This window comes from Carya illinoinensis, chromosome 6 (assembly GCF_018687715.1).
Source record: "Carya illinoinensis cultivar Pawnee chromosome 6, C.illinoinensisPawnee_v1, whole genome shotgun sequence".
NCBI classification, from domain to species: domain Eukaryota; kingdom Viridiplantae; phylum Streptophyta; class Magnoliopsida; order Fagales; family Juglandaceae; genus Carya; species Carya illinoinensis.
Window position 1 is genome coordinate 23,729,144 of NC_056757.1, and position 10,257 is coordinate 23,739,400.

A 10,257-nucleotide genomic window follows, 5' to 3' on the forward strand; every position below is an offset into this window, starting at 1 on the left:
AGACTTTGAAAGGATTACGTATCCTATGCACGTGGAGTAAGAATCTTCATTAATTTTGCTCAGGCCTCTGCTAATAGTTATGGTTACATTAAGTGTCCATGTTGAGGGAGTAAAAATTTGTGTGCTATAGGATTGGACGAAATTGAAAGTCATATATTTTTGAATGGTGTGGATCTAGGGTATACCCGATGGGTAGTGCATGGTGAGGCGTATGAACAATCAACGATGTTTTGTTCGGGGTTGTGAATAAACTAAGTAGAGTTGCAACAAAGTCTCTTCTCTCTCTCTCACGCAATGGGAGCCTGAGGTAGAGTGTGTGGGGTCCACTAGATTCTTATAGAATTTTGAGTGGTGGAGTGAGTGAGGTGTGGTGGTACGGGAAAGTGAGGAGTGCAGGTGAAGGAAAATACACGGAGGAGTAAGGTGGGAGGGGGTCCTTGCCGCCGGAAAACAGACAGGAAATTCAGATAGTGTAGAATTGGAAACAGAATGGAGGAGATTGAAGAGAAATGGCAACACCTGCGATTGCTAGAGGATGAGGAACAGGCCATTACTTTCGATGAAGATGTTGGGGAAGAACTTAAACACAAAAGAGAATGCAGTTTGGTGGGAAAATTTTGCATGGACAGAAATGTGAGTAAGGAGGTATTGGAAAACACGATGAAGAAAGTATGGAGAATAAGCAGGCCTGCAAAGTTCCAAGAGGTGGGCACAAATGTTTTCACTATCTCCTTTGCTAATATAGCAGATAAACAGCGAGTATGGAGTGGGAGACCTTGGTTGTTTGACTACCATCTGTTTGTACTGAAACCTCTTGATGAAAACATACCACCACAGAAGATGAAGTTCCTGCAGGAGAGGTTTTGGGTCCAACTTCATGACATGCCATTGTCCTGTATGAATGAGAATAGAGGAAAACAGATTGGTAACACTATTGGAGTAGTGGAGGAGGTGGATGTGAAGGAAGATGGTAGCGGATGGGGAAGATTCCTGAGGGTCCTGATTGATGTAGATTTATACAAACCACTTGCTAGATGCAGAACCATAAATGTGGGTGGTGATAAGATCTGGATCCCCATAAGGTATGAGAAGTTGCCCATATTCTGCTTTTCATGTGGCTGTATAGTACATGATAAGGGAGGTTGTGCTAACAAGGGTGGGGGGGCTGACCAATATGGGACCTGGCTAAGAGCAGTAGTAAGAAAAGAAGTGAATATTAAAAGAGAAGGGGGAACAAATAATAGGAAAATGTATGCTGATAGTGGGAAGAGTTGGTATTTAGAAGGTGAGGAGAGTGTATCAGAAAAAATAGAAAAACCAGAAAAGGGGATTAATGAAAAAACTGTTGAACCAGGAAAGGAGATGAGTGTGACAGTTTCTGCAGGAACTGAAATCAAAAGTAAAGATGGGAGAGAGGGGTTGATTGAGGAAGAGATGAATAAGGTGATAGAAGAGGAAGTCATGGGAGGATTAATCGAGAAAGAAGTTAGGAAGGAGGGGGAAGGTTGTGGTGAGGCCTGCAATGTGCTGGAAAGAGAGCAAAGAGAGGATTTAAATGAGACCTTACAGAATTTGATAAATAAAAAGACCCCACGTAAGGGTGAATGGAAGAGGAGGGAGAGTGTAGGGAGGAAGAAAGAAGTATGTAATGGTGAGGGGGTGAACAAAAAAAGAAGGAATGAAAGTGTGGAGGGAAGAGAAGTTAAAAGGAAAAAAGAAAAAAAGGAAAACCAAGTGGGTGTGGAGTTATTAAATAATATGGTGGAGGCTGTCCAACAGCCCACCAAGCCCAATGAAAATCCTAAGCTGGAACTGCCGAGGGCTTGGGAACCCTCGGACAGTTCAGGACCTTTGCTTTATGGTAAAGGAAAAGGACCCAGAGGTTTTGTTTCTGATGGAAACCAAACTAAGGAGTGAACAGTGTGATAGAGTGAAGATGAGGCTTAGATATGAGGGATGCTTTGTGGTGGAGCCTTTGGGGAGAAAGGGGGGGTTAGTGCTGTTGTGGAAAAGCAAAGTCCAGGTAGATTTATTAAACTATTCACAGAGGCATATCAGTGCCTGGATGATGGATGAGGATGGAGAGAAAATGTGGTTATTGACTGGCTTTTATGGCCAGCCCGAGACTAGTAAAAGAGATGAGGCATGGAGTTTGTTAAAATCCCTTAAACCAGGGACTGAAATAGGGTGGTGTGTATTAGGAGACTTTAATGAGATCATCTCAAATGAGGAGAAAGAGGGTGGGAGACCAAGACTTGAAAAACAGATGGAAGGTTTTCGAGCAACTCTAGAAGAGGGAAATCTATTTGATCTTGGATGGAGGGGGAATAAATATACATGGAGCAATAAGCATGGAGATGAGACTTTTACAAAAGAGAGGTTAGACAGGGCTGTGGCTAATCCAATATGGTCACTTAAGTATAATGATCATGGGGTGGAGGTGCTGACAGGAAGAAGCTCTGACCACAGGCCCATTTTGCTGACAATGAAGAAAAGGGCTGAAATGCAGTGGAGAAGAAGAAAAATTTTTAGATATGAGGCTTGGTGGGATAAAGAGGAGGATTGTGTGGAAGTAGTGAAGGAAGCTTGGCATAAAAGGCATAGAGAGTCAAATGATCCTATGATCTTGGTAAAGCTGGCTGATTGCAAGGCAGCTCTGCAAAGATGGAGTAAATGTATTAACTCAGATAGTACTAAAGAACTTAAGGAAAAATCTGAGACACTAAAAAGACTACAAGATGAGGAGAGTAGAGTTAATGCTAAAGAGATTAAAAGATTACAAAAGGAAATTGGGGCCTTACTTGAGAAGGAAGATCTTAGATGGAGACAAAGGGCCAAGAGAAACTGGTATGCTTTGGGAGACAGAAACACTAAGTTTGTTCATACCTGTGCAACACAAAGAAAAAAGAAAAACTTGGTGAAACAGATTATGGATGAGCATGAGCAAGTGTTTAATAATCAAGAAGATATTGATGGGGCCTTCATAAGATATTTCAAGTCTTTGTTCTCATCGACAAGGCCAAGTAAAGAAGATATTGCAGTATGTGTGCAGCAGGTGGAGACTCGAGTAACTGATGAGATGAATGCAAAACTGATGAGGCCATTCTGCAGACTAGAAGTTGAGGAAGCCATTAACCAAATGGGCCCCTTGAAGTCACCTGGACCTGATGGTTTTGGTGCTTGTTTCTACCAAAACCATTGGAGCTCTATAGGTGAGGAGGTTAGTAATGCAGTCTTGAGCTTTCTAAATGGTAGTTCTCTGATGTCTGTTATTAATTTTACTTATATAGCTCTAATCCCAAAGACAAAATGCCCTTTATTTGTTTCTGAATTTAGGCCTATTAGCCTTTGTAATGTCATTTACAAAATGGTGTCGAAAGTGCTTGTAAATAGGCTGAAAGGAGTCCTTACAGAGATCATTTCCCCAAACCAAAGTGCATTCATTCCTGGAAGAATCATCACTGACAACATCATGGCTGCCTATGAGGTCCTGCACACTATGAAAGTGAGAAAGAAAGGAAAGAAGGGGAGCATGGCCATCAAGTTGGATATGTCAAAAGCCTATGATAGAATTGAATGGGAGTATTTGGAAGCTATAATGAGAAAGCTGGGGTTTTGTGGAGAGTGGATAAAGCTGATCATGAATTGTGTTTCATCAGTCTCATATTCAGTTTTGGTTAATGGAAAACCAGGTGACATAATCCATCCCTCGAGGGGCTTAAGGCAAGGGGACCCCTTATCCCCTTACCTTTTTATTCTGTGTGCAGAGGGGCTTAGTGCTCTCCTCAATAACTCTGATCAGCAAAGAAATACAAGGGGTGTTTCAGCTTCAAGGGGAGGGCTGAGAATTAATCATCTGTTATTTGCAGATGATTGTGTTCTTTTTGGAAGGGCCAGTGTGGAAGAATGGAGAAAACTAAAAGAGATCCTAGCTAAATATGAGAGGGCCTCGGGTCAGTTTCTAAACAAGGGAAAAACATCAATGTTTTTCAGTTCTAATACTGCACCAGAAACCAGAAGATCAATCCTAAGGGAAGGAGGGGATATGGCACAAGGGAGTTATGAGAAATATTTGGGTCTTCCAACACTTGTGGGCAGTTCAAAATACAACACCTTTAGATGTTTAAAGGACAGAGTTTGGCAGAAAATTAACAACTGGAAGAACTCCTTTTTGTCAAGTGCTGGAAAAGAAGTCTTGATTAAGGCTGTGTTACAAGCCATTCCATCGTATACCATGAGTGTTTTCAGGTTACCAAAGAAGCTATGCACTGAACTCAATGGAATGTTAGCCAAGTTTTGGTGGGGAAGTCAGCAAAAAGAGAATGGTATCCATTGGAGAAGCTGGAAGAAAATGGGGAGTTCAAAAGGAATGGGAGGATTGGGATTCAAAGATCTAGAGCTTTTCAATTCAGCTTTGTTGGCAAAGCAAGGATGGAGAATATTACAGAATCCTTCTTCCTTGACAGCAAAAATTTATAAAGATAAATACTTTAAGCAATCCTCAATACTGGAGGCAAAGTTGGGTTCCTCACCTTCTTTAATTTGGAGGAGCCTTTGGAGTGCTATGGGGTTGTTGAAAGAAGGTTTAAGGTGGAGGGTGGGGAATGGCAAGAGGATTCATATTTGGAGGCATAGATGGTTATCTACCCCATCCACTTATAAAGTACAGTCGCCAATCTCTCAGCTGAATGAAGATGCAAAAGTCAGTGAACTCATGGTGGAGGGCAAGAAGGAGTGGAATGAAGACTTAATCAGGTCCATTTTCAAGGAAGAGGAGGCAGATCAAATATGTTGTATCCCCTTGAGCAGAAAGGAGGTTGAAGATAAGCTAATCTGGGGCCCATCAAACAAAGGCTTGTTTAGTGTGAAAAGTGCCTATTTTCTAGAGAAAGAAAGATCAAGAAGGTGGCAAGGGGAGTCCTCTAAGGGCAATGAGGTAGATGATCAGTGGAAACATATTTGGAGCATGAATTTGCCTAGTAAAATGAAGTTGTTTATGTGGAAAGCAGGAAATAATCTGTTGGCCACAAAAAGCAACTTAGTTGCTCGAAAAGTATGTGATAACTCAAGGTGCCCAATCTGCCTTAAAGAAGCTGAGAATGTTATGCATGTTTTATGGCTCTGCCCTGCTGCAAATGATGTTTGGGCTGAGCATTCGAGGACTTTGCAGAAATGGAATACTGAAGAAGATGATTTTCTGGGTTTATGGGCAAAGATTTCATCTAAGCTCAATAAAGCTGAAACAGAAGAGGTGGTTGCTGTTATGAGGAACTTGTGGATCAGAAGAAACAAGTTTATTTTCGAACAGAAATTTGCTAGTCCAAGCTGTGTTATCAGATTAGCAAAGGAAGACCTAAATGAGTACTATGCAGCTCAGTCTAAACCAGAGGGATTGAACAGGGCACAAGTAAGGGAGAAAAAATGGTGTCCACCAGAGCAAAATATGGTGAAGGCCAATTGGGATGCAGCTTTTGATGATAAAGCCAAGAAGGTGGGTGTGGGAGTGATAATCAGAAACGAAAGGGGAGAGGTTATGGTAGCCTGTCATGAGCAGAAACTAAATGTTGCAGATCCAGTTACAGCTGAATGTTATGCATTTAGAAAAGCCATGGATTTGTGCAGAGATTTATACTTTGATAAAGTCATCTTCGAGGGTGATGCTCAGGTTATCATAAATGCAGTAAATGTGCAAGTGAAGGATCTATCATATGTTGGTAGTCTAGTTGAAGAGCTGAGGAGGAGTCTCAAGGGATGCAATGGCTGGAGGGTACAATATTCTCAGCGAAACACTAATGTTGTAGCTCACAATTTGGCTAAGGCTGCCATATTGATTGAGGAGGAAAAGGTGTGGATAGAAGAGGCACCAAGCTTTGTCTTGGATAGTTTACTTGTTGATAAACAATGTATTGATCACACAATTATATGAATGAAAGAGGTATTATTTCGAAAACGATGTTTTGTTCGATCATCGGAACTATACGCGGCACATGGATGATGATATTGAGCAAAGTGATGGTAATGAGCGAGATTAGATGGAGGAAATATTGGATGGCATTGGTACTGGTATGTTTATGGATGAAGTCGAGGGACTGATTTAAAGAATTTAGCATCAATGTGGAAAGATGCAAAACGCGAGTTGTATCCTGGTTATACAAAATACAACAAAATGTCATTTGTTCTGCAGCTGCTTCACATTAAGTCATTGTGTAGGATGTCAATGAAAGCAATAAACATGGTATTGGATTTATTTAACGAGGTACTTCCCGAAGGTTCTGCCTTGCTGAAGAGTTTTTATGAAGCAAAACAGTTGAGAAATGGATTAGGGTTTAGGTACAAGTCCATACATGCATGCAAGAATGATCGTGTTCTATTTTGAAAAGAGAATGAGGATAAATATGTTTGTCTCGTTTGCCAAGAGTTAAGGTGAAAGGATAATAAGAATATCTGAAGATATTGCACTATTTTCCCTTAAAACCTCGATTGCAAAGGCTATAGGTGTGTAAAAAAATAGCTCAAGATATGAGGTGGCATGAGGAGAAGAGAGTTAAGGATGATAGGAATATGAGGCACCCAGCTAACTCACTTGCGTAGTTTGATGATCAGTACCTAGAGTTTGGCAACGAAGCTCGTAACGTGCATCTAGGACTCACAACAGATGGATTCAATCCATTTGGCAATATGAGTTCAAGTTATAGTACCTAACCCGTAATGTTAATTCCATATAATTTGCCAGCATGGAGATGCATGAAGGCACCAAACTTTTTGTTAACTTTACTTATTCCTAGCCCAAGATCACCTAGGAATGGTATTGATGTATTGATGCAACCGTTGATTGAAGAGCTGAAAGATTTATGGGAAACAGACATCATAACTTATGATGTATCCATGTCGACATCTTTCATATGTATGCTGCAATAATGTGGACGATAAATGACTTTCCTGCATATGGAAATATTTCCGGTTGGAGTACCAAAAGGGAAGTTAGCATGTCTAACATGTAATAAAGAAACTAATAGTAAGTGGTGAAAATATTCCCAGAAGATGTGTTTCATGGGCCATCGATGGTATCTAGCAGCAAATCATGTATGGAAAAGAGAAGGCGCTAAGTTTGATGGGAGGGTAGAAGACAGAATTTCGCCAAAGGAGTTGGAGTTGTCTAGGAATGAGATAGTGGAACAGCTAGTACACGTTAGAGCAAACAATTTTGGCAAAGGTCGGGAAAAGAAAATGAGGTGCAATAGAATTAAATTGGACAAGCGTAGTATTTTTTTTTTTACTTGCCGTATTAGTCGTCCTGCATGTTGCGACATAATTTGGATGAAATGCACATAAAGAAGAATATATATGATAACATATTGGATACATTGTTGAGCATTAATAAAAAAAAAAAAAAAAAAAAAAAAAAAAAAAAAAAAAAACAAAGAACACGATCAAGACGAGGAAAAATCTTGAGAGAATAAGAATTAAACATAATCTTCATTTACAGGTGGAAGGCAACAAGGTGGTCATGCCGCATGCATGTTTTACAATGACAATGGAGGAGAGGATGCACTTCTGCAAAAGGTTGCAAGGTGTGGGTTGCCAGATGGTTATACTTCAAATACCAGTAGATGTATGAGCCCTGATGACTGGAAAATTAGTGGATTGAAAAGTCATAACTGTCACGTATTTTTGCAAAAGTAATTACCGGTGGGAATTCGTGGGAAGCTGACATCTAATGTACGTGTCACCATATCTGAACTCTATATGTTTTTCAAGAATTTGTGTGCTCAAGTAGTAAATCGAGATATGTTGAGGAAGATGGAAAACGACATTGCTATTATACTACGTAAATTCGAGCAGATCTTTCCACCGTCATTTTTTTATGCAATAGTCTATTTAGCTATACATTTACCCCAGGAAGTACTATTAGATAGACCCGTGTAGTTTTGTTAGATGTATCCAGTTAAAAGGTATTTGGATCGACTAAAGTGCACTGTTGGGATTAAAGCCAGAGTTGAGGGTTCAATAGTAGAGACCTATACACATGATAAATGGATGAGATTTTGCTCTATATATCTTCGTGATGTTAAGACATGATTTAATCATCAAGAGCAAAATGCTAATCTTGCTGCTCTGCCTCCTCGTGAGCTATCAGTGTTTTTCCAGAATGTAAGACTCTTAGGTGCATAAACGGGTTACGATTTAATTGATGGAGAGTTGGGTAAATTTTGGTGCTATGTTGAATAATTGTCAGGAAATGATGACTATCTTAGGTATGTCGTTGCATGCTTTGACTAATTCTACTTCAAAAAAATTTAACTATAACTTTTGTGCTCAAAATAATATTCTTTTGCAACCGCATACAGTGAGCACATGGAAAAACTTAGGACAAAAGGCATAGAGAATATAGAGGTAAGACATGAAGAATAATTTTCCTAATGGTTTAACAACGTGTATGAACTGAAATTACATATATGCTAGACTCTAGAACTTTTAACTCTTGGTAACTTTTACTAAGTATAACCTGTTTCAATTGTTAGATTTTGGAACAACGTGCTCGTTATCCTGGACCAGTTTCTCCTGAACCACATGCATTGGCCCGCGATTCCTCAAATAGAGCACTTTGATACACCACATATATGGTTCGAGGTTATAGATTCCATACTCTAGACCATGAACGTAATAGAAAGACGTAAAACTATGGTGTGTTGGTCGAAGGGAGTCATGGAACAAATGATATCGACTATTATGGTATCATCCGTGATATTATCAGATTGAAATATCTGGGTGGGTCTGTAACATATGTCTTTAAATGTGATTGGTGAAATATAGGTTGTGGTCGAGTTTTGATACATAGGGATAATCATTTTAAAAGTATCAATACTACATCTAAATGGTACGAAGATGATCCATTCGTATTGCCTTGTCAAGCTACCCAAGTTTATTACTTGATCAATCCAATGAAAGGTGTTGATAATAATAGTGAAGAGATAACTTGGTGAGTCGTACAAAAATTTGTTCCTCAAAATATATATATATATATATATATATGAAGTAGGAACAAATGCAGATCATGAGAATAGTGAAAATGAAGATGACACTCCAAGTGTAGAGGCCTTCCAGGAAGATAGAGAGGGTATTAACTTATTTGTTGACCTCGGTGCACTCAAGCTACTCCCCTTATGTAGAGATGACGTCTCACCCGTCCATCTCAACCCATCCGTATTAAATAATCATTCAATGAAGTAAGTGAGGAAGAAGAAGAATAAGCGTCACAAGAAAAAGAAGAAGAAGAAGATTCTAGAGAGGAAGTGGATAAGGAGGACGAAGAAGAGGTTGATGATGATGATGAAAATGTTATTTAGAAAGATTATGAAACAAGCATGAAAAATACATCCGAAGATGAAGAATAAAAGTACTAAATATTTTATTCATATAAGTGACTATACAATATTATACTTTTCATAATTTTTTTCTAACTAATTTTCTTTATCATATTAATCATTTTCAAGGATGCCGCCAAAATGACAACAAAGAAATGTGCCTTCTTCGCCAAGTCCCAGACATGTTGAGAACTCCCCACACGAGGAATCCGCTTCTGAAGAAATTAACATGCAAGAGATAGACAGCCAGTCGACACCTATTAGTTGATGCATTTGCTCGTTGTGGTCGTGGCTATACACGTGGCATCTCTCTTAAAAAAAAAAAAAGGTACAGAAAAATCAAGGTCACCATTCCTGATAACTCCACTAGGAGAGTGGATGATATTGTAGCAGCGCTTTCCTCCTATATTGGCACAGTAGTCCGAGCTTATACTCTATTTTATGTACAATCATGGTGAGATGTTCCAAATGAGATTAAGGAGTACATTTGGAATTGTGTGCTGGTGAGTTTACTTGAGAGTACATTTTTTTCACCTAAATTAGATATCATATTTTTGACGTAATTCACTTATTAGAATGAATTTGACCTCGATTTTAGCTGCAGCGAGGATTTGAGAACTGTGAATGAGTTGATGGCTACACTATTCCGACGTCACAAAGGACGATGTCATGACCACTTCAAGAAGTTTGAGACGTTGGAAAAGGCTGCGCAGTCCCCTTTCCAGAAGATGGAGTTAGACGATTGGAGGAAGTGTTGTGATCTTTTCGCAAGTCCAAATTATCAGGTATTCTAGATTTATATCCTTTAATTATTTACATTTATATTCGTTCTATATATTATATGTATATATATATTACAATTAACATTCTTAATTAATTTTGTGGCACTTAA

The 10,257-nt window shown here is 39.2% G+C and overlaps 1 protein-coding gene across 1 annotated transcript; it reads left to right on the forward strand.

The window, feature by feature from the left end:
* The first annotated feature begins 489 nt into the window (after nt 1–489).
* Nucleotides 490–1,917, forward strand: LOC122312689. Its single transcript, XM_043127351.1, has one exon. It carries the CDS (start codon nt 490–492, stop codon nt 1,915–1,917), a length of 1,428 nt encoding a protein of 475 aa, XP_042983285.1.
* The last annotated feature ends 8,340 nt before the right edge of the window (nt 1,918–10,257 follow it).